General features: G+C 45.6%; 3 protein-coding genes across 3 annotated transcripts; 2 read left to right on the forward strand and 1 right to left on the reverse strand.

The window, feature by feature from the left end:
• Nucleotides 1-5,631: 5,631 nt before the first annotated feature.
• Nucleotides 5,632-12,387, reverse strand: psen1 (presenilin 1). Its single transcript, XM_068751780.1, has 11 exons — nt 12,292-12,387; nt 11,678-11,763; nt 9,986-10,299; nt 9,454-9,595; nt 9,189-9,256; nt 8,893-9,113; nt 8,700-8,798; nt 8,342-8,434; nt 8,092-8,262; nt 7,483-7,601; nt 5,632-7,385 (listed from the first exon to the last, which is right to left on the reverse strand). The coding sequence occupies exons 2-11, from the start codon at nt 11,711-11,713 to the stop codon at nt 7,230-7,232; spliced, it is 1,419 nt and encodes a 472-aa protein (XP_068607881.1). The 5' UTR covers nt 11,714-11,763; nt 12,292-12,387; the 3' UTR covers nt 5,632-7,229.
• A 387-nt stretch (nt 12,388-12,774) lies between these two features.
• LOC137907901 (enhancer of rudimentary homolog) lies at nt 12,775-14,736 on the forward strand. Its single transcript, XM_068752260.1, has 4 exons — nt 12,775-12,875; nt 13,418-13,505; nt 13,699-13,819; nt 14,457-14,736. Exons 1-4 carry the CDS (start codon nt 12,873-12,875, stop codon nt 14,557-14,559), a joined length of 315 nt encoding a protein of 104 aa, XP_068608361.1. The 5' UTR covers nt 12,775-12,872; the 3' UTR covers nt 14,560-14,736.
• Nucleotides 14,737-17,159: 2,423 nt separating this feature from the next.
• si:ch211-168d23.3 (BRD4-interacting chromatin-remodeling complex-associated protein) lies at nt 17,160-23,651 on the forward strand. The gene is made up of 12 exons (XM_068752399.1): nt 17,160-17,203; nt 17,314-17,356; nt 17,437-17,502; nt 17,716-19,251; nt 19,685-19,900; nt 20,234-20,804; nt 20,883-21,031; nt 21,407-21,468; nt 21,610-21,758; nt 22,216-22,310; nt 22,392-22,494; nt 22,963-23,651. The coding sequence occupies exons 1-12, from the start codon at nt 17,163-17,165 to the stop codon at nt 23,649-23,651; spliced, it is 3,720 nt and encodes a 1,239-aa protein (XP_068608500.1). The 5' UTR covers nt 17,160-17,162.
• Nucleotides 23,652-23,735: the final 84 nt, after the last annotated feature.

Here is a 23,735-nt window from a genome sequence, read left to right on the forward strand (position 1 = left end):
AGTGAGAAACAATACTGAACGCCAAATAACATTTACAAGACATGTCTGAGAAAAATCTGCTTTCGTGATGCAAAAATTATGATCAGTGGTTTGGCTTGCAGCCACCGATCACAGCAGCTAACAGAAAAACAGCTGGATCTGGGCTGTCTATGAGGAAAATGTTGCATTGGCAGTGTATTTATATGTTAGTTGTGTTTTGATATGTGAGCTGTGTGTATTCTGATAGTAATGCATTTACATGTTGTGTATTTATATATGTGGAATATTGTATGTAAACATAATAATATATACCCTTGGCATTAATTCGTTCTCAAGGTAACTCTCCAGTGAAAGTGATCGCCTGAAAAAAATGAACCCACGTTAGTTGCAACCGTTGACAGTGTTACGTGAAAATTATGCAAATATGTACATTCAGGTCTAATGACATGTTTAAATATATATATTTTAGCCATACCCGTATAATTAAAAGCTTTCCCTGAGATCTCCATTAACAGCAGGCTAATCATTACCCTCTGCTAACTCGACACTTTTAAATGAAATAAAGTTTATTTTTGTTTGTTTTTACGGGGAAAATAGAGGGTCTGTCGAAACTCCTCTGCCCCAACAGATAGGAAAGTTAACTACGGCCAGGAACATACCTCCGTGAACAACTGTGGCGAAGTCAGAGGGGTGATGTCAGAGTTGAAAGACAGACAGTCAGCATGTCTGATCTCAAAAACAAACACTGACTACACCAAACGCCCAAAATTGAGCAATTTCCTTGGGTGGCGCTCGTCCGGGACTGTTCACCTCTGTCTGAGCGCCAGTCATTTACATTTAATTACTGTAGAGATGAAGAAAGTATTCACTAACGCTGATGCAGCCACAATAATCATTTTCATTACTAATCGAGCCGTTGACCCTTCTTTCCTATTAATTAAAATAGAATTACATGTTTTTAAGTCATCATCTGCTCAGAGAAGTTTTGTAATGGTGGAAATAATGTATTTCCAGATCTAAGACTGTAGTGTTTCTCCATCTTCTTCAGTCATTTAAGGGAATGTTTAAAGGATATTTTGTCATGAAGCTCTAAAAATGTTTTGTGGGCTTGGACAGACTGAACTGTTCCTTTAAATCCGCTGCTCGGTATTTACAAGCAAAACATTAAATACCGTACTTTAAAATAAAGTAATTCAAGGCAACAAAACCAATCTGGTCCACATTTGAGAGGCTGGAATCAGCAAATAATGAACATGCCGTCCCAGATCAATGATTAGAATTAATAATTTGGTGAATCAATTATTGATTTGACCGGTTATCATTTTGGTAAGGTTGAGAAGAACTAAATAGCAGCTGCTGAAAATGGTTTGTGAGACATCCCCAAATGCCTCATTTTTTATATGAGCTAATAAAATGTTTCATCTTTGGCCACACATTCATTCATTATTACTAATTCCATCAAAATAAACAGTGTCTTATGATTTCTAGAAGGATGTTTGTATTTCTAAAAAAATATATTTGTCTGACTTTTAAGCTGTATATTGTGATTTATTATGACTTTATTAAAAATATTTGAACACCTTTATATTCATAATGAACTGCAAACATCAACAGCAGGTTATTACTCATAAAACAATTATCTTTCTTTTTAACTCGAAGCAGCAAATTCTTCCCATGCGCAATAATAACAGATAATCGGACATGTGAAAAAAACCCCGTTACATTTAGGCTGCATTTCCTCGACTACTCACTGTCCTGAGTGCTTCCAAAAGCTCTTTGTTGGACGGTCCGTGCGCAGCGGGTTTCTCTCCGGAGCGTTGACTTGGAGATGCGTCTGGAAGGCGCTGCGGTGTCCTGGATCCGACGAGCGTTATCGGGCTGTCCTCTCTCTCCCTCTCGCCTGTCAAACAGGAAGCTTCCTCCGCGGCGTCATCGGCGCCTCATTTAACCGGCAGCTCATCCAGCCCTTCCTAACAGAGATGGGGTCGTTTTACGCACAGTATGTAATTTCAAACGATAAAAATAACGGTTAATCAGCATGTTCGTTTGTTCTAAGGCTGCCATAAGCCTATATGGGGGGTGGTAAAACTTTATTCCCACTTTCCTAAAGCCACATTATTATATTCTCCCACTGTACGTGCAGAGAGCTCATCCGAAGAGATGCCTGTCAGTGATTCTGACAGGCAGGATTATAATTAGTCTGAAAATAGATGCTAAATGTTACTTTACAATCTCAAAGACACTAATTTGTAAGTCCATTCATTTATTTTACTTAATGAAACAGAAGCTACAAAACAATGAATGAATCTGTTTTTAATTCAATACTTTCTTCTTCACTGTTAACATATTTTGAATACATTACGCACAATGCAACTTGACTTAAAGGAGCTGGCGTGTGTTGTGCTGGGAGCAGCTCATGAATAATTTACATTTAATTCTAATATTTTCATAAAATGAAGACCTTTTCAGTAGTGTATTGAAATCAAGTGTTGTCATGTCATTCGTTTTGATTGTTTTTTATTGTTTATATAAGACTTGACATTTTCGAGCAATTGAATTATTACATAAAAACCTCCATAATCTTATGAACAAGGTAATATAACTGTCATGCGATGCAAAATAAGACAATTTTCATGATATAAGTATATAATAGGGTGTATACGCTTTCAGCAGGGGTTTATATTTAATTGGTTGCCTGTTTAAAAGTCATATTTTCTTCTTTTCACAGTATAATTAGCAATGCTAACTCTAAGCTAACAGTAACGCTATTTATTTACTTTCTCTCGATTACATGATGCTACAATCAATAAAGCCCAATTTCCCAGAGATATTCTGCAGCAGCGTCGACATAGTTTAAATATATACTGAAACTACACTTTAACTAACAGGAGATATTTTAACACCATGAAATATTCCGTAACTCGTAAACAGAAGCGAAGCAAGGCTTCCGGTTGCCATGCCGGATGTTGTGAAACGTCATCACGCGGAACCGGAAATCCGTCATCCGCCGCTCACCAGGTCAACGCTGTTACATTGTTGCATTTTTGACCTACATTCTGCACATCCGGTCAACCTTTGGCCTACATTCCGCTCAGCCAATCAACGCTTTGATACTTTGACCTACATTTTTGACCTAAATACCTAAATGAAATTAGAATGCTGAGAATTGGAATATTATTTATTATATATATATAATATATTATAATATATAAATACAATAATAATAGTAATAAACAATAATAATATAAATACAATAAGAATATATTATTATTATTATTATTATTATTATTAATAATAATAAATATATATATTGTCTTGTTCTCGGTGTTAGGGCTTTGTTAACTGTTTCCATGGCATTAAAATGTTTTCCGGTCATCTTAAGAATGCACAGAATTATGACAAAATCAATCATGTTTTTCTTTTAGATGTTAATTGCAGAGGATACTTAAAATAATTATTTTGATTTGTGATGTTATTGTGGAGCTCTGCTAAACCTAAATAAGCGATTATAAAACACCACCAATGTAAATTTGAATACAGTAATTTGGGTTTTGAGGGATAACAGCATAAGACCACATGTTAAAACTTGAGATAGAGTTTTTTAAAAATGCATTCACTTCAAAATTGTGTTTAGAAGCAATGATCATCAAGATAAAACAAGGTTAAGTATGTGTTTTGTACTCTTAAAGATGGCCTACAGTCTCGAGTTCCAAACTGAACACTTCCATTATTTATTATGGGTTTTCAATGATTAAATTATTCTGAATAACACAAATGTTCTGACAGCATGACTGAAAAGTAAAATGGCATCAAAATAGCTTGGAAAGCTGCATAGTTTGGTTTTCAAAGAAAAATCCAGCATAGCCACCACCAGAGCTGTGTTTAAACATCTGCCAATCTGCCTCCCAAAACCATTTCACCATTCCCTTCCTCCCTTCTGTGGTTCCAAACCCAAAACTACTGAAGAGAAAGTTATGCAATCATGGGCTTGAGTAAAAATACGTCTTGGTAATGTGTACATGCCTTGTGTACTGTTTTCATGTTTTATGATTTATTTTGTCTAGGAGTCATTCAGGCAGTGTGAAACAGCTCCAGAGATGTTTTTCCATCATGTGAAAAATAATTTTATATATATCATTACCATATATAGAACTCTTGTTAATGAATGTAAACACATTTTTCAAAAGGCAGATGTGGGCTTTTTGCGGGATTCAATAAGCACATTTACTACCAGATTTAAATAAAAACCTACCAAAGGGCAGCTTTAGTCAATTTAACTCTGCTTATTAAAATATACAGTCAGGAGATGGTTAGCTCTAATTAAGCATAAAGAGAGAAAGCAGGTTGAAATAATTAGCCAGTAAACCCCCTAAAGTATATTTTATGATTTTCTTTTTTTTTTTATTAATATACAAACGTTTTATTGACAGATAACCGCATTGACAAGCTTATAAGTCTGGGTGTAGGGTTAATATATTTGTAATTATTCTTCTGTACATATTTGAAAAGGCATTCAAAGAAAATCACATCTACTTAGCACGTACTAAGTACGAGGACTAAGGTTGAACAAGAAACCATTAAACTGCAGCTTTCTGTGTAATCTTGCATTGGCTTGAACACAGAGGATACGTTGAGGTAATGATAACATATATTAAGCCACATTTGCTTCCTTTTCTGTGTCCGGTTTGGAGGGAGGAACCCTCTCACAAAGTTGAGGCCAGGAAAGGTTGGATAATCAGGTAGTTTTTACAACGTGACCACCCACATCTTTCAGCCACTGAACAGCTAAAAATAATTTTCCGTGGCTATCATCAAATAAAATCTTTACCGAGCAGTGCAGCCAAGCATGCACTTGTTTTAATTATAGAAACTAATACTTAAAGGAGGTCTAAGCCACAGCATTAAAGTAAACATTTAAATTACTGAGGTTTACATCCATTCCTTTAGGACTTAAAATCTAAATATATTTGGGGGGGGGGCTGTGCTTAATTTAGCCTACATGGACACCCAGTGTTTAAAGATCTTCCGGTTTCCGTCCTGGTTCCATCAAGTTTTCTGTTCTGATGCAGATTACACCATTTCATTCTAATATCACCGCCTGTAAGGGTGCGATGGGTTAGAAAAACATAAAGTTTGGTTCTCTGCAGGAGTCCAAACAGCTTTAAGTGCACGTTGTAACAATCTGAATGGAACAGGTGTCTGGAGTCGATGAAGCCTCATGCAATTAACTCACATGCCAGAATGAGTCCTCACAGAAGGCTGTTAGATAGGTCACAGTACGAGGAAAGCAGGGACAAATGGTCCCCATGGCGACAGTTTATGCATCCAACGCTCCAGGCAGAGTGCCAGCAGCGCCCGTCAGCGGGTTGGCACGGCCGACGGCGAGCCTAGGATGCCAGGGCATCAGCACATTGAGGAAATTCCACAATATTCCCACCATCTGGAATACGTGCTTTTTTGTCAATCCCAGGAGGGAGTTGTGTGAATGTGTTCCTTCAACTCCTCGCTAAAAGACAACATTCATCGCCACAAGTGTCACGTCGTGGTCGACAAGGGCTGCAGAGGCCCGCATGGAAGACAAACAAAACAACAGAACCCTAAATTACAGACCTCAGAACAGTGTGTCACATTTAGAGCAATAAAAAGAGCATCTTGAGTTTCACTGTTTATTTAAAAACAAAATCTGAATTGAATAACCTTGCATAACACACATATGCATGTGAACAATTTCCCTAAAAACAAAAAAGGTTCTAAACAAATATCGATACATTGTTCCCTCTTCTCCTCCGTCTGCGTGAAACTTGAGCGGAACTACGAATTAGCAATCAGTGCAGCTCGTTCCGCTTCAGCAACGAGCGCCGTCTCATAAATATCATTGAAGTCACGTCTTCACCTTGTTTTTGGTCTGTTTTTTTTAACTTCATTAAATTATGTTCCAAAAATGTTCACAATTTCACGTTTCAAATTAAACTAGATCTACATCTCTCTCACTCATAAGGATTTTTTTCTGATGCACAGCTTTCTTGTTTTTTGAGAATTTTGTTGAGTGTGAGAATAAAAAAAAAACAATTTATCCTTGCATTTCAACAAATTAAATGTTTCTTGTCTGCATATTTTGGAAAGAAAACAATAGTATCTATGAAGATACGGTTGGTTTGATGTAGCACCAGGCCAGTGTCATCAGGGCAGATATAAACTAAAGGTTCAGAGCTTATAACCAGAAGATCACAGGTTACAATCCTTGGACAGGGTGAGAAAATTAACATTTCAATCAAAAGGAAAAGCATATTTCTGTCCAATGACATCAGCGACTGCTACTGAAATGCCCTCGAGCAAGGCACCGAACTTCCAACTGCTCCAGCAGAACTGATCAGCGTGCATGGCAGGCAAGTCTGAGGTGTCAGGGTTTGGCGTTTTCTGCCCTGCGCGGGCCGCCAATTCAAATTAAGAGCAGAAACCCAAAATCTGTGAGTTGCTGTCACAAAACGACTCATATTTTAATTTGAGAGACATTTTTCCACCTTCCTCTGGTGAGAACAGTTCTAAAAGTCTTGTTCGATTTATTTTTTGAGGGTGTGAATTGAGTTAAGAGCTCAAGAAGACATGTTGATCGTGACGGCAGCGAGGAAAGCATGTCTGGCTCAAGCGCAATCAAACAACCAATCCATTGGTTTGATGAAGGCTTTTTAATCTTGGGTTTCGTTTGGGGCTGCTGGTAGCTCAGGTTTTGGTGGGGGAGGGGGGGGGATAAAAGTCTGATCAAAGAGAGATGTAATGAACCCAGCTCCCTTTGCCAATCATCTACCGCTAAGGTGTCACCGAGTCAGACAGCTGTACAGCGGCAGCTGCAGAAACCCATAGTTGTAGCGTGAAGCTCCCAGTGTGAAACATGTGAAGCAGCGCGCTGCAAACAAGGAAGCATAAATAACAGCAACACACTCCCAGGCTGGCTGGAGTCTGAGACCAGCCATCAACAATGTGAAGATGAGGTCCCAAGTCTGCTGAGAAATGTCATTTAAAAAAGAGAAATAAAATATTTAAGAACCGCTATTCTGGGCAATCCTCTCCCACGGTGCCAGAAAAGAAAGGCGGAGTGAAATCAACTTGTGTCCCATCATCGTAAATGATGAAGGAGATGTGGGGGCTGGAGGCGACCCCGCACTGCCCATTGTTGCCCGACTGCGAGGGGCCTGCTCTCGTGTTGTTGGCCTGAGGGCTACGTGGGTGACGGCTAGCACAGCAGCGTCCTGCTAAATGTAGAACTGGTGGAGCGCCAGCTTGTCCATGAAGGGCTGCACCAAGTTGTCTGTGGCGAAGTAGAAGACCAGCCCGAAGAAAATGGAGATGGGCAGAGCGGGGAGCGCTTTCTTAAAGATGGCGAGGAGGAGCAGGGTCAGGCAGAGGCCCTGCGGTGGCGGCAACACACAGAAGAAATAACACGATGTGAGACCGTGCAACGAGACGGATGAGACCTCAGAGGCACCGAAATGAGAAGTCACTCACAATGAGGATGGCCACAAAGCAGGCGAGCGTGGTGTTCCAGTCGCCGCTGGCTGTGGCGGACGCCTTTCCCACCAGCATGCTGTAGAAGATGAAGTCTCCAAGTCCCAGCTTGACGCCCCCTGAGATCACAGGAGAAGGTTTAAGTATGAGATCCACCTCAGCCCCACAGGAATCATGTCTGTAATCTCTGGAATAAGCCATCCGGCCCCGTCTTTATTGAAGCCGTGTGTTCGAATGGCCCCCCCATGAAACCGAGCATTTTCTGTGAATAGCTGCCTCCTAACTAAAAACACGTGCGTCGTCTTTACATGCATACTAATTTCACAGGAACCGAAAGATGATGGCTACACATGGAGGAGGCGGATGATCTGGGAATACTTCGCTCTGAATTCAAGAGCTCAGCCTCGCATTAGGGTTGATAGATCAATATAAATCGATCATTATGTAATTCCCTCAAACCAATACCTGATAGTAATGAACGCAGGAAAACTGACTCGGACTGGACAAAGCAAAAAAAAAAAAGAGAATTCCACCAGTAAAACTTTGACGACGCCTGCTCTCCTGGACACCGGATGAATCAGCGTAAACGTTCCCCCCCTCGGCACTCACGTTCCTCGTCGTCATCTTCAACGGGACGAGCAGAAGGCATCTCCTGGACCTCGCGTCTCGTCTCTTCGGTGGAGTGGAGCACCCCCAGCTGGTGGTGCTGCTGGTCGACCCAGTTGGGGGTGAAGCCTCCATCGTCCTGAGACACACCGGAGGGAGTCGGCGACGCCACGGCTACGAGCAACGGACAACCGTCAGGATAAACACCGAGCGCGCTGTTGTTGTTGTTCAAGCCGCCGTCCAACCCGCTCACCTTCTTGAGGCTCTTGTTGAGGTGACGCCGCGTCTGTCGAGTTCCCCGGTGGCCTTTCAGTGTCGGCCATGTTGACGAGCCACACCATTGTGGCTGGAGAGCAGAAAGATATTAAAAAGGTGTCTAATTTTAGCAGAGATTTAACAGAATCCTTTAAATAAAGATCGGGCTAAAACCCGATAAAGAAAGGGCAGTACTTTTTAACACTAAAAGTCAAGCTGCGGATTAATGAGACAACTATTCATACCTCCGGGTGTTTTCATAAAGGAATGATTTAAAACGTCAAATATTTAACAGCCCCCCCCCGCCTCTATTTTCCTGCAACGAAACGTCAATGAATGCGAGTCTTTTGTCTCACAAGAGTAGATGAGAGCTGGGAAGATGGGTTCGTTCCGCTCCTGAGCCGTCTCCACCAGGATCCTCAGAGGCCCTTTGGGACAGAGCACCGCTAACAAATCTGAAAGAAAGAAGTCCAGAGAGACGATGACCAATCAGAGGGAGCACGATATAAATAACCGGATGTCAAAGCAAAAGAGGCAGGAGGAGTTTACCGTAGACAGAAATGACTGCTAATATAAGCCAAGCAGTCCACTGTGGCAGATACTTGATGAAGACCAGCGCCATGAGGGCACTGATCATGATGAGGTAGGCCTGCTGGAGCCGCAGGGGGCCTTTCCAGTGAATACACATCATGCCCACCACACCAAAGTTCCAAATAATCATCGCGAGGGTGAAGTAGTCTATAGCCACGTTGTAGGTCTTGAAAACCTCCCTGTTGGGACGGACATTCCTGAAACCAGTGCATCCAACGTTGAAATGTTGACATTTATAAGATTGTGTGGCTTACTTGAGGTAGATGTAGGAAAAGAAGAAGAGCAGGAGGAGGGAGGAGATGAAGAGCCAGCCTTGGATCACCTGCAGCGTCACGGGATTTAATGGAAAATTGGTGATTGCAAAAACTTGAAGCTATTTATGTTTAAGCTACCAGGACAACCAGGCTGGGTGGGGGTCACTAGACAAATTAATTATTATTACCTACACCAATGTTATCAATACTCTCCCCCAGAAGTCTACCAATGATGTGATGTGATGTGAGGAGCTGCCGCCGGTACCTTGTAGCAGCGGTACTTGTACAGGAGCACCAGCACCAAAGTCATGACGATGATCACGGTGATCATGATGGTGGCGTTCAGGATGGAATTGACCGCTCTCTGGGCAACGGTGTCTGTGTCTTCAGGGAATGGCGTGTAGATCCTGAGCGACAGATTAAATCACAACGGAAGAAATAATACATTACAGGACAGAAAATATCAATAGTTTATATGCTGCAGTGTATTTTATATACTGTCTGCGTGCAGTGGGGTTTTCTTTTTTTTTTTTTTTTTTACAGCCGCTTGTAAACAATTTTAGTGACTTGATTTCAGAATGATTAAATTGATCTGGATATAAAAATATGCCCAAAAAAACCCATTAATTCTAGCAGTTTATGTATGATATATACTGCATTGACGCCTCCTAGTGGCACAAGGGTAGGGTTGCAATTCATGAAAAATAAATCAAACACAAATGCAGACATTGATCTTTGCCTCTGGCACAAGTCAAATCTCGTTTCTCCCCTTAGTCCAATAAAACGACGACACTCACAATCTCTGTCCATCATTCTGGGTGTAAAAGCTGACAGACTTTATGGTTGCTACGACGACAGCCATGCAGAGAGTCACGGGCACAAACAGCATGATGACGTGCTTGGCCCCGTATTTCAAGGTTAACTCTTCATCCTCGTCCTCCTCGGTCTCAACCACGTGCGGCGGATGAGGGGCAGGGGGCTGCCCGTTCTGTTCTGGTCCGCTACCGTTGCCTCCTCCAGGTCCTGAGCCTCCTCTGGATCGTGCTCTGGTCCCTGCCACCTCCTGCGGATGCTGGGGAGGTTCGGGGGTCATATTGGGCTCTTGTTGGTCCTTTGGATATGGGAGAACAATCACTTTTTAGTGAACTCAATGCACAGGAATTTAATTTATTTCACGGACAAACATAGGAATGAGGAAATATCATCTGAACTTCCATCTTTGCACGAACATGTAACGCCCAGAACAAACAAGAAGATGTCTATTGAACAAATCTTCCATCTAGGGATAATTTAATCCAGCAACACACTGTATGGCAGCATGCAGTGTTAAAGTAACCGTGACAACACTGGTCCAATCTGCGACACTTTCTCCCTGCGATTCCTGTCGCTCCCTGCTGTGTACTAAACAAAGAGATGACAATAGCAGACAAAAATAACCTGAAATATGAAATACAAGCTGGCACAATATGCAATCTGAACTTAAACAGTACACGTTTGCTTTTTGAAATGGGCACCAGACTAAAAAAAAAAAGCTTTATCGTCACTCTTTATACATTTAATGATTAAAAGTTAAGCGAGCTTCAGAAACCCTTCCTGCAAGAACAGAATTGACCAAATTAATAAAGCAGTCACAATCTAACTTCTTCCATTTCTGTTTCCACATCTGCATATAATCATATGTAAATCCATATTATCAAAGTTCATCTGAAGCATTTCATCTGTTTGTGTCCACAGGATGGACTAAATGTTATCAGGTGATTCGTGTTTGCTTTTTTTACACTCACTCGGCCAGTTCCTCATAACAACATGGAGTTTTCTCCCACTGAACCTCGGGATCTGTCCCATCAGGACAAAATGAAAAATCAAGGAGAGTGTGTGAACTTAAAACGTCAGGCGAGTCGAGGCATGTGGAGGAGCAGACATTGAGCAATCTCACCAGGATACGTGGAGTGTTCCGAGTGAAAACACCCAGAGCTCCTAAACGGGCTGCGACACAAAATAACCATACTGGTTAAACATACTGGTCTGTCTCAAGAATGACCTCGCTGAAAATCTTGGTCTGACCGACCGTAATATGCTGCATGACATGTTTTGTAGTTCTGAGACCGAGTTGCATGTCGTAATGCAGCAAACACAAGATTTATCAAACTCTAGTTAACGGCACTGAGACAGTAAAGCAGGACTTTGACTTCACAACGCGGGAGGCCCTACCCTTTATTTAAAGCAAGTAATAAATGCAGGCAGTTCTTAATGTCTCTACTTATTCAGAGTCCAAGACTTATTTCTTATCAGAGCATAGCAAACCATTTCAATTATTTATATGACGACAAAGTGTATCCAATGCTTGACATCACAAACCAACCAAAAAACAAACAAACTGATGTTTCCGTCATTTAAGATGAGAACATTAGCCATTAGCTAATCTTTACCCACCAGCACAGACAGGATCCTTGTTTTATAGAAAACGTGACGCATTCTGTCAAACTGACCATATTGTTTTCGATATCCTCTGCATTGCTCGTCATGGTTGGCTCGGCAGTCTGTTGTCCTTACATGCAAGCCAAAGTATTTTGCCCTGATGAAAGAGAACAGAAAATGGGTATGATGAAAGCATTCTCCTGACAGCATTGACTCAAATAGAGGGTGTTACGTGAACTAATGGTTTTCAAAGACCGATCTTGACAGTGATTCGAAAAATCCATAAATCCTGCTTCCAAGTCACTTCAGATAATAGATCTATCAATATTTAAAGGTTACGGGAGGAAAAAGGGAGAGTGCAAAGAGCCAGTACCTACGATGGGAATATAACATTTATGGCACAGAATAAACGCCGGTTAATTTGTATTATTATTTACTAATGGTTAAATGCCACATCTTGTTATTGTTACTTGATAAAATAGAGAGCAGTATACCATAATTACATATCATTATTAAAAACAGGGGCATTGTATTGTAAACGAATGGCTAGTTAGCCATAATGCCATAGCGGCAAACCAAAAACAAAGGCAGCGGCCGCGCTTGGAGGCTAACGCTACAAAGGCTGGAGAACTAAAACAAAAGGCAGTTCCTGAACAGCGGGTTTAAATTAATTTAATTCACCTACTTTAATCAAAAACAACCTCCTTCCTTCGGCGTGCTGGTGGAGCCCCAAGAAGGTTTATAAACCGGGTACTTTCTCCCTTTTGTTGATCCTACCCTCTCACAAAGCATCCGGGCCGACAGAGTAAAATACTTCCTGCTCTCGCGCGACCAAGGTGCGTTCAAGATCAGACAGTCGGTTCAGCGTTTTAAGTGTTACTGTTGCGTTGGTTTAAATTGACAATTTGCGTATCAAAGTTGTATTTCGTGTGTTTTATTAGTGTGTTTTTTTCCTAACCTTTGTTATTTGTTTCCACTATATTATATTAGTCTCTTGGAAACATTTGCATATTAGACATAGAGCGTCGGAGACAGTTAAATTACATAATATTCCTAATAATATTAAATTACAATTTTATCTGAATTAACTCTTATGAATGTTAGCATTCGAACAACCACTTTTTAAAATTAAAAATAAGAACATTGAACCGCTGCAAAATAAGAACGACGTTCGGCTCGTTGTTCTTCCGGTGTCAAAGGTCACGTCGTTCGTGAGGAGGCAAGGCCCGATAAAATCGACTGAAACCGGCTTGAAACATTGGAGCAATGGTTAGTATAACGCGATACGACGTATAATTTGTGTTTTTGTATTCATGGAGACATTTAATTAGATAAAGTAGATTTTGCATTTTATTTAAAGTAGGCTGTAATGAGGTTGTAAGATCGTCGCTAACGTTAGCATATACGAGGGGGACATTTCGGCACTCGAACAGCTGCAACGATCCGCATCCACAATGCTTATTACCGCTTAGCTATCGCTATAATAGTCAATTTACTCGACCTTTTCTTTTAATAAGTGGTGGCTAGTATGCAGCTAATGTAAATAAATCCATAGCCACAATCGTGCGCCTCTTTGCTTTGTCTCGGATTTATTAACATTTAAATAAATCTATAATAATATAATAATGGCGAAAACTAGGGGTTCACGTTTTTTGGTGAATAGCTGCAGTCTATTTCCTGACAAATTAATTATGTCATGTAGTGAATCCATCCATGAATGTATTGCCTCTTTAATAGATTAGTTTGGCTATAAATAGTAATTATTTGAAGTGTTAGCATTTAAGACAAAGCCCAAGTGTCTTTTCTTTCAGTCCCACACCATCCTGTTGGTGCAGCCCACCAAGAGACCAGAGGGAAGGACGTATGCAGATTATGAATCTGTCAACGAGTGCATGGAAGGTGAGATCATGGTGCTTTTAGTTTACTCCTACAGTCACCATAGGCTGGCATTTCTTATTGTTTTATTTTTTAATCAGAATGCTTGTAAACAAAAGCAGTGACTCTGTTTTCTACATATATAGATCATTGCCCTACACGTTATGTAAAGAGGGTTGTTATATTGTATATGTTGTGTTTTCTGTCTCCTGCCCAGGTGTTTGTAAGATGTACGAGGAGCATTTAAAGAGAGTGAATCCCAACAGTCCGTCGATAACGTATGACATCAGCCAGCTCTTTGACTTCATCGATGACCTGGCTGACCTCAGCTGCTTGGTGTACGTTGGACAAGGAAACAATCTCCAGACATTAATGGCTTTTAAAAAAATGTTTAATGTAAAGATGCAACTCTTAACACAATGAGATCAAATAAAAAAATATTAGCTTGCATCTAAATACAGTTTTTACAAATGCTGTTTGTGCTACAGGCTTGTGCAGTAACTTTATTCTGCAGGATTAAACACAAAAACGTGACTGCTGGCAGAACAAAGTGGAGTACTTTAATGCCTGTCATAACCTTTTAACCAGAATACAAGATATTTTGAATGGAGTCATTTCACCATTCTCCCATCTTGTTGTCAAGATCAGCTTATTTTAGTGATTTAGTGATTTCAGAAGATGTAGTACGGGTATTCAAAGTCACGCCACTGCAGATATCCAGCAACAGCGGGCAAAGCTATAAGTCATGTCAGTTCAGTTTAGCGTTTTAGTTAATTTGAGAGAAACAACTGTGAATGTTAAAACCCCTTTAAGTGCAAACCGTCAGCCCGCTTCAGTGACTTTGGACCTGGAGGAGAGGGCAAGCTAACAGAAATCAGGAAGGATGGCTCTTTATCTTTTCTTCCTGTGAGAAAATGTCCTTCAGCTGCCCTTTTAACATGAAAAGTATTTGACTGATTTGTGGTGATGCTTCAGGTATCGGGCCGACACGCAGACGTACCAGCCGTACAACAAGGACTGGATCAAAGAGAAGATCTACGTGCTGCTTCGCCGTCAGGCCCAGCTGGCGGCGAAGTGAAGGCCGAGGAGGAGGAGCGAGCTCCAGATCTTCTTTCGTCGCCTTTCTCAGATTCAAACCATTTCATTGAAGTTGTTTCCAGAAGTTTTTTTTTTTTTTATAATAAAGTTTCTTTCTTGTGGAGGTGTCTTCTGTATTTTGAAGTTTGACTTATTAATAAATATTTCCTTTCAGTAATGGAAGCTCTGAGTTGACTTTTCTTCTTAATGAGAGGTTGGCATGAGAAAGACAATTTGCCATGTCTCGTACAGTTTTGAAAAGTAGTATTCCAAATAAAAACAGGAATAAGAATCAAATGATGCGACATAATTAAGGAAAATTATACCGAAAGGGAAAAAGTGTAAAGTGTTTTTCTTCTCCAACCTGCTGCCTGATGATAAATGCTGCAGAGGATGTCGCTTCACTTTGCTGTAGTTCTCATGATAATCCCTTTAATTTCACGCAATACTAGACTCCATTCAGAGAGAATAAGAGGCGATTGTGTCCTTTGTATTATTGTATAATTTTATTTTATTCATCTCTTTTCTTTTTAACTGCATCTTGAACACTTTGAGTTTACGCGCTATCCACGACTCATTCTGCATTTCTCCCGTCTTATTGTCCTCTTTCCCCTTTTCTCTTTCTGCTCTCCCGATGGTTTCACTTCTTCTCCCTCTTGAGCGGAAAGTACTACTTTGTAATGTACCTACTTTCTTTTGGAATTTGCGTTGCCGTGTCGCGCGCGTTAATTTCCTCCCTTTGGCGCAATGAATGTGCGTCTCGATTTATTGATTTTCCACATCTCTCCATCGGAAAACCATTTACACTTTTCTGGACTTGCGGGGACAGAAGAGAAAATCAATAAAATGCGCGACGCACATCTGGCGGGGGGTCGCTGGGGGGGGGACGCTGGAAGGTGTCCGCCGCCTGGTGGGGCGCAGAAGGCGGTCACTCCTCTCGGTTTTTCTGCACCTTTGTGTTGTGATCGGCTCGCCCAGTCTGTTTCTCACACCCGTCCTCCTCCTCTATCCCACCCTACCCCCCCCACCCTCTCCTCCTCCCTTTAGCATCTGAAAAGACCACTGAGTGAGAATCGATGGCGCAGAGGCCCGCTTGACAGGACAATAAACCACAAAGAAGGGGTGAGTTTCCCTCCTCTTGCTTGGTTTTTTTTTTTTTTTTTTTTTTTGTGAATGGCTGAATTACTCTAATGGCACAACGATCATGGATCGCTCGGGGCTGGCTGCGTGGAAATCCAACACAAGGCGTCTTTTGTTAGCGCGATATGATTTACAGCAGCTGCCGTGGACCCCACTCCGGTGGGGGGGAATATATGTAAAGATCTGAGAAACAGCACAAGCTCCGCATCCTTCATCTTAACGCACGCATCAGCGGAGCGCCGTCCTGTTGTCGGGGATAACGCGCGCTCTGCCGCTGCGGGTTTCGACGGGGGTCGTTTGCCGTGATTTCATTGGGCTGATGCGGCACCTTGAGGCTGTTAATGCGGCTGTCGCGGTGTAAACAGAAAACCCGTCAGCGGAACCGGCGAGAGAGGATCGTTTTTATCGGCATCTCCTCGGGAAATTGAGCGCAAGGCTTGTGCGTAATTCAGTTATTGAGTTCTCCTCGCTGTCCCCCCCCCATCCACGATGAGGAGAGAGGACAGGTGACACGCACGGCGCGGGGGGGGGGGGGGGGGGGGGTCTATTTACAGCTTCTCGTGTCTGCGATAGCCACAACAATAGCTTTCCCCTCATCCGCCTCAGGCGTGATCGATACGGTCCAGAAATGTGACGCGCCGGTCCAGATGTCTCCAAAGCAGATATTGATCTTACGTCTAACCAATGAGAGGATAGGTTTTTGGCTTGTGGTAACCCCATGTGACCTGACAGCATGTGGCGTCTGCCCCCCCCCCCGTCATCCAGCGTGTCCACCGGCTTCTCGCACCCCCCCCAGGACGCAGCGATGCTGCAGCAGAGGGAGGACCCGTCCCCATCCCGCCGCCTCGGCCTGGTTGCCCTGCGTCTCCAGACGCTGAAGCCCGGCCACCACTTTCCATGAGGCCGCCACCAGAACTCAGCTCGACCGCTCTGTGTGGGGGCCTCTTATTGATGAAGTAGGTTTATATTCTGGTCCCGGGACATCGATTCAAAGGGCGGTGCTGCTGCTGATCACAAATAATCTAGGAAAATAATCAGAATAAACTTTTAACTTCTCATAACTCCTCAGCTGGCGTAAGGGTCACAGGTCGAGGTTAAAAAAAGCTCGATATTGAAACTGTCTCATCTACTGGGGGACAACACAAACAGGTGGACGCCTCCGCAAGACAACAAAGTTCTGCTGGTGTTGTGAACTGAGAGCGCGTCCGATGACGTCGCCCTGGCTGAAGGAGCAATCCATTAGAACTTGCTTTGAATCCGGATCATCATCCGGAGCCAGAGGAGAGGATTCATTATTATTTAAGGGCAGGGGTGGTTCGATGCTTTTTCAGATCTGATCTGGAGTGTGAATTTATAGCTTATCATGCAAAAACAAAAGAGTTCCGTCATTGATCGATCCCTTGTTCCGGTGATGAAGATGCTCCACCTGATTGCATTTGCTCTGCTCTTCCTCCTATAGTTGACATGGAGGATGACGATGGGACTTGTCTCCTTGATGTTTTGTGGTGAGTCTGACACTTCAGACATGCGTATAAACCACCCTGGCGATTAAACATCAAGATCAACTGTTGGCGTTGTTGTTTTTATACGATTTGAATCTCCCCCGTCTTCGCAGTGACCCTCAAGCCCTGAACGACTTCCTTCATGGGACCAACGAGGTAAAGCAAAGAGAAAATGAATAAAGTCCAGACGAGTAACGCAGAGGCCAGCCTAAAATGTTCTGATGTCACCCCACCAGCTGCAGACTGAAGACCTGCTCATTAACGCCTCCTCTGGGGAGCCCTCCCTCTTCGCAGATGCCCCGGTGAGTGTCTGGATCCACAGCCAGCAGCGTCACAACAACCGCCATTTCCCCCAGGAGAGAATCATTTTCCTGTCCTTCTGTTCCAGAAACGGTTCCCTGTTAGCTCCCGCTAATCGCGCCGCTCTCCCCCCTCCTTTTCTGCTCCCTTTCTCCCCGATCCTGTCGTCTGTCTGCTCCTCCTCTGTCTGTCTCCCGCTGGTTTTCCCCCCCCAGAGCCCCGTCTCCCTGCTGGGAGATGGCAGCGACTCCCCAGACACGCCTCCTCCCGGCTGTGTGGACCTGTCCTTCTTGGAGGAGGCCCTCCTGTCATCGCCGGAGGGTGGAGAAGACCCACAGGTGTTGCGGGGCGGGACGCCTGTGGGGGCTGAATTTGAGGCAAAAAAGGGAGAACTGGAGGAAGCCGAGGAGGCGGCGGTGGCGTGCGATATCCTCCAGCAGAGCCTGCAGGAGGCCGACATCACGGAGCAGACCATGGCTCTGGAGGCGGGACTGTCCCAAACCGGGGACAGCTTGTCTCTGTACTCACCGACCCCTCTCCTCTCTCCACCGACTGTACCATTCCTATCCAAGCCCGCGACCCTGCCCGTCGCCCCAGCGTTGCCCAGAGACACACAAGCAGCAGTGGACCCTCCGCAGCCCTCCCTGCTGGCTGTCGGTCCAGGCTGCCCCTCTCTAAAACCCGCCGCCCCTCCTCAGCTGATGGGACTCCTGCCTGGAAGCGTGTTCCCCGCTGCTCCTCCGGACACCCCCTTCTCCCTGAGTCCTGCCCAGGGCTCTAGTATGATCATCCACAAGGCTGTTCCCAATGTGACCAGCCGTCCCCTCATCACCCCGACCCCCCTGAGAGCGGCGGCGGCGGCGCCGGGGATCCTTCTGCAACGTGCGCCTCTTCCCATCCAACCCAAACTGCCAATCAGCATTCAGCCCAGACTGGTTCAGATTAGTCCCAAGCCTCCTGGGCAAAAACACACACCAGGACTTACATTCGTCCCTGGGACTGCCTCACCGAACATCTTACTGTCCCAGCCCCCAGGCCAAAAGCCCGCAGCGCCACCGACGCAGCCCACCCAGCAGCTCCCCAAACCGGTCAGCCTGCAGCTGGTCAACCAGGGCGGCTCCTTTGTGCTCCAGCCTCAGGGACTCTTCCAAGGACAGAACCAGTTCCTCCTTCCAGGCCAGTGTCCCGTTACAATCTCCCAGCCTGCCGGTGCAGCTCGGCCGCTGCTGACCCCCAGTCACCAAGCCCCGTCCATCCACAGCCTGACGCCCTCCGCTGGGCAGCTCGTAGATGGCTCTCAGATCCTAGCCGTGCCCCAGAGACAGCTGAACTTCAGCCCCGTCTTCACCACCCCCGCGGGGCAGCTAGCGCTCCGCCGGGCCACTGTGCTCTCTGGACCGCTGCAGCTACAGTCAGCGCCTCCGACCGTCTTCCAGATGCCAGCGCAACTGGCTGGAACCTACACTCCAGCAGGGGGGCAGGGGCAACGTGCCGCCCTGGTCCACAGCCCCGCTCTTGGAAACCACATTACCTTGATCAACAGTTCAGGGGTTCTCCCCCCAGATCTCACTTCCATCTCGATTGTTAACGGCCCCTCCATGGTCCAGGGGCTGCCCTTCGCTGCCCAAGCACCGACCCCTCAGGCGGAATCCCAGCTGAGCCTCCAGCAGGCCTCTGTGGTTCTGGTGCCTGAAAGAGCCATCCAAGAGGAGCGGACCGCCTCGGAGGAGACTTTCCACCAACTGCCACAGGTGAGACGCCGCCGCTTTGGGGACGGGGATCAAGTCCTCCGATTGTGTTAGCAAACCAGGCTGCCGTCTTTTAATATGTTTAATCCTCCGGTCTTGATTTTTGAACCTTTTTTATTGTTTTCTATTAAAATATTTTGTGAAAACTCACCTTTACTTTTTTGGATTAATTATTCTGGAACATGAAACGGTTTTAAATGAAGTCTTAGGCTAACAGGAGAAGGAGGACACGTGACTTAAATCGTAGATGAATGTAAAATAAATGGCTAAAATAATTCTCTTAGTCTCGTTTTTGAATGATCCAAATAAAGTTTGACTAAATAAGGACTTCATGAAGCTTCATGGGATGTGCACAAATAAGAATATAGATTATATATATATATCTATTCTTTTTGTTTTATTCAATATTTAACTCCTTGGTTTGTCTCCTTTGTAGCCCTACGGACACGTCCTCCAGCACGTCTCCATCCAGCCCACCTCCTCTCCGGCTGTAGTTACAGTCCTGCAGCCTCCTCCTGAACCACCTCTGGGCCCCGACCCAGCCGTGGGGATCCCTAAACTCCCGATGCCCCCGGCAGACATCACCCACGCAGTGGAGGCGGCGGCCCGCTCCATGAGTCAGAACAAGGCCTTTATGCAGCATCTGCAACAGGTAAGTGAATTCTTGCTATACTTCCGTGATGAGATCTTTGTGCTGATTCGTTACTGTGACGACGCTCAGGTGGGGAGATGATTGAATATAATTTTTTAAGTCATCTATCTGCCATATTTTGTCCTTTACTGATCGTAGTAATATCTATACTGCAGGTGATTTTATTAACGGACTTTAAATATCACACATCCTTCATTCCTTTCCAGAACACGCTGAATGAAATATGTGATGAGGAAAACTATTATTGTTTCAAATTATATTTTAATCTAAAATTATTCCTATTAAGATACATATTTATGATCGTCTTCGTTGTCTTCATCATTCCCGCCACAGCAAGCACTTAGTTCTCCCATCTCATCCGACCTGTTGGCCGAAGCGCTGCCGGTGGTGCCGATGGAGTCGCTCGCCTCCCCCGTCCCCAGCGAGCGAGACAGAGAGACCCAACTACAGATCCAAACAGTCTCTGGACGGGACTCCTGCACCGTCCTGTCGGACCAGGCTTCACCGCTCCACTCCGACCCGGAGGACACATCCCTGATCTGCTCCTCCCCGCTCCTCCCCAGCACAGAGAGATTGGCTCTGACCAGTTTCAACCCTCCGCCCGGGTCTCAGATCGCTCTGTCTGAACCCGATGGTTCCGTCCCACAGATCCCAGCTCTTGAGCCTCACATCGGGACTCAAGTCCAGTACCAGATCCCTCATCAGCAGCTCCAGGTCTCACAGGCCTTATTTGCCCAGAATCAGGTCCAGATGTCTGTTTCACAGCCTCAGCCCCCCGTCGACGCCACGGTCCACGGATGTCCCTCCCCTCTGCATGTCTCGGTGCCTCAGCAGCAGCCTGAACCCACAGCTGCCGGAGTCTCCAACGGGGACGACGCTGCGGTCCAGCAGCACACACGCAACAGTGAGTTCTAATACTCTGCGATTGATCTCATATCACCTCCGACCCAATCCTCCCCCTCCTGGTTCTGTTCCTTTTCAGAGCCAACAGCTGCCTTGGTCGTGGAGAGTAAACCCTTAACTCTCGACATCGGTCCATCCTCTCCTGCAGCCCAGGGCGTCCAGGTTCACAGACCCCCGCCTCCCAGAGAGCGCGACCCCTCCCAGACGAGCCAGCAGACGGGCGCCGAGGTGAGCAAAAGATCCTTAAAGTGCAGCTAATTTTGGAAATACCATGTACATCAGATTTTAAAATGGTGGGAAATGCAGCCCAAACATATAAGAAGGATGATCAATATATTGGTTTGTTTATCTAAAGGCCATGTTTATTTTTTTAGCCACTGAGAGCTCATAATTTATGTATTATTATTTATAAAACAGGAGCAAGAGCAACAGAACATTGGAGATAAATAAGAAAAACCCTCACAGTTTCAGCTCTATATTGGTTAACGGATGTTAAACTTTGTGCCAAGACTCAGAATGAGTCTGTGGGTTTTCATTAATGACTGTAAAATACACTCCTCTCCATCCTTTGACCTTTTCCCCAAAATGTTACCCGGCTGCCAGCTGGCAGGTCCTCCGGAGCAGCATGGAGAGGAGAGGCTCACACCAGCGATGCTCCGGCACAGGTAAGAAACAATCCAAGGAGTCGTTTCAGCATTATTATAAAAGAGCGGGTTTGGTTTCTGAGGCGCATCCCGTCGCTTTCCGACCCCTTTAAACCAGGATTTACTTACGGCTGATGCCACATTCTTGTCGCTTTCCACCAGGTTCCAGCAGCGGATGTGTTTGGACCACGCAGCGGTTCAGAAGCCCTTCACCGGGCCGGCCTTCTCCACGCTGAGGGACGCCGTGAGACGCCTGCTGCCGTACCACGCCTGCGCCGGTCACCTGCCCAATCAGGACAACTTCAGTTTAGGTCAGGCTGATTTAAAAAGTGAAATGTGAAAGATCAATTAAGGGGCGTGCTGCAGATATAATTATTATAACCCGGGTTGTGCGGCTTTTAAGTTGCCCCCCCCCCCCCAAGATGGACGAGGTGAAAACAACGGGTTCGTAGCAACCAACAACGCCAGGGGGGGCATCGCTATTTTAACACACATCTATGTTTACCATCTCCCAACTCTCTGTCCCATCAGCAGCTCCTTTCACCGTATAAGAATGAATGCACTAATATTTAACAGAGGATGGGGAGGAGGAGGAGGAGGAGGAGAGGGGTACTGTTCACCCCCCCCCAGTGAAAACTGAGTTTTATTGTGAAAATCTGATATTGATCCAAATACTTTTCCTTACAAATCAGTGAATTGTGACCGAACCTGTCAGAATCCAGAGCCCTATTAGAACTAATTGGTTGACTTTATTCTGGGGACTCGCAGTGGACCAGGAGTTTGACACGGTGTCCGGTTTCCTGCTGAAACGCACCAAGGACATGGTCAACAAATACAGGCAGCTACTGGTCAGAGAAGCCCAGGTAAGACCCGTTCTTTACCTGAGCAGTGAGAGCTTTCATCCCGGGGGGTGAACCTGATACGCGTGATGCCGCTTTCCACAGCAGGAGAGCCCCTCGGCGGAGATGGTGATGCTGGAGCGTCTCTTCCTCCAGGCGGAACGATGCGCTTTGGCGGAAGACAGACGGCGAGTGCGCAGAGATCCAGGTGGGTGACCGGCCGGGACGCACGACCCACCCGTGTGGAAATGTGATCGTCTGCCTTTATATTTCCATTCCCAGGGCTGAGACGGAATTTTTGCGGGGGTGGGGGATTAATTTGTGACACGCTTGTGTTTTCTTTGCTTAATTTTGCCGAGCCTCGGAGCGCAACACTTAACCTGCACGTTGGCTTCGGAGCAGCTCCCAGATGTGAACGTGTAATTAAGCTGTGTCAATGCGGAGCGGGGGGGGGGGGGTCGTGCTGAGAATGACTCCGCATGATGATGGGAAAATTACATGGGAGGTTAGGAGCAAATTAAAGCAGGGCTGTTATGTTAATTAAAAGCTGTCAAAGGAGGGGGGGGGGGTATCCTGGAGAATGTGATGTCAGGCATGGCTGATTCTGTCTGCTTGTAAAACAATGAAGCAGGAATAAAGGAAAAATAGGTTTGAATGTCCTTCTCGTTTATTCCAGAGTCGTTTACGATGGCCTTGGCTACATCAGCATCTTCCCCCCGTGGCTCCCACTCCTCCGCCCCCTCCTCCCCTCCGGCCTGGTCCAGACTGTCCGACCGGCCCCCGGGCCTGAAGACGTACCGCTCCAGCTCCCGCGGGGCTCTCAGACTCACCATCAAGCAGGAGTCCGGCTCCCGTAAGGTGGTCCACAACTCGGCCTGTGACCCGGGACTCAAGCGGGACCACACGGGGCAGCTGACCAACGGCGGCGGAGCTGTGAACCAACGGCACTCTAAGGCGCCCGGGGGAGCGCCCCAGCGACCTCAGCCCAACGGTGCGCTGCCTTGTGACACGGCGCGGGACGTCCCACGCACGTCGCCCACCTCCAGACTAAAAGCCCCAGACCCTCTTTCTATGCCAGAGCCGCCGGCTGGCTCCTTCGAGTCGCCTCCCAGAGATGTCAGCGCTCCAAAACTGAAATGTTCCAGGTTGGATGCGTCTCCTCGAATGGAGCAGCGGTTCAGCCCGCCGCCGCCGCCGCCCCCTCCCCTCCAGGAAGACAACATGCTCAGTGAACACCTGCAGAGCGCCATCGACAGCATCCTGGAGCTCCAGCGCCTGCAGGGCCCCTCTGCTGCCCCCACCAGGGTCCCTGCGGGCCCTTCGCTGGACCAGGCTGTCACCAGCATCCTGGAGGGACACCTGTGAGGTAAATGTGTCCTGACAGACGCAGATTCAGAAACACCGGTCCGAGACGGGACACGGGAAGAAAAGGGGAGGGGGGGGGGGGGG

This window comes from Brachionichthys hirsutus, chromosome 18 (genome assembly GCF_040956055.1).
Source record: "Brachionichthys hirsutus isolate HB-005 chromosome 18, CSIRO-AGI_Bhir_v1, whole genome shotgun sequence".
Taxonomy (NCBI): domain Eukaryota; kingdom Metazoa; phylum Chordata; class Actinopteri; order Lophiiformes; family Brachionichthyidae; genus Brachionichthys; species Brachionichthys hirsutus.

Excerpts from the sequence above, each read along its gene's own strand:
- psen1 (XM_068751780.1), bottom strand. The coding sequence starts at position 11,713 with ATGACGAGCAATGCAGAGGATATCGAAAACAATATG. Across the intron at positions 9,596-9,985 it reads CAGAATGATGGACAGAGATT|GATCTACACGCCATTCCCTG; the intron begins GTGAGTGTCGTC and ends TCTGTCGCTCAG. Across the intron at positions 8,799-8,892 it reads AGCAGTCATTTCTGTCTACG|ATTTGTTAGCGGTGCTCTGT; the intron begins GTAAACTCCTCC and ends TCTTTCTTTCAG.
- LOC137907901 (XM_068752260.1), top strand. Across the intron at positions 13,506-13,698 it reads TGTCAACGAGTGCATGGAAG|GTGTTTGTAAGATGTACGAG; the intron begins GTGAGATCATGG and ends TCTCCTGCCCAG. Across the intron at positions 13,820-14,456 it reads GCTGACCTCAGCTGCTTGGT|GTATCGGGCCGACACGCAGA; the intron begins GTACGTTGGACA and ends GTGATGCTTCAG.
- si:ch211-168d23.3 (XM_068752399.1), top strand. The coding sequence starts at position 17,163 with ATGGAGGATGACGATGGGACTTGTCTCCTTGATGTTTTGTG. Across the intron at positions 17,204-17,313 it reads TGTCTCCTTGATGTTTTGTG|TGACCCTCAAGCCCTGAACG; the intron begins GTGAGTCTGACA and ends CCGTCTTCGCAG. Across the intron at positions 19,901-20,233 it reads TTATGCAGCATCTGCAACAG|CAAGCACTTAGTTCTCCCAT; the intron begins GTAAGTGAATTC and ends TTCCCGCCACAG.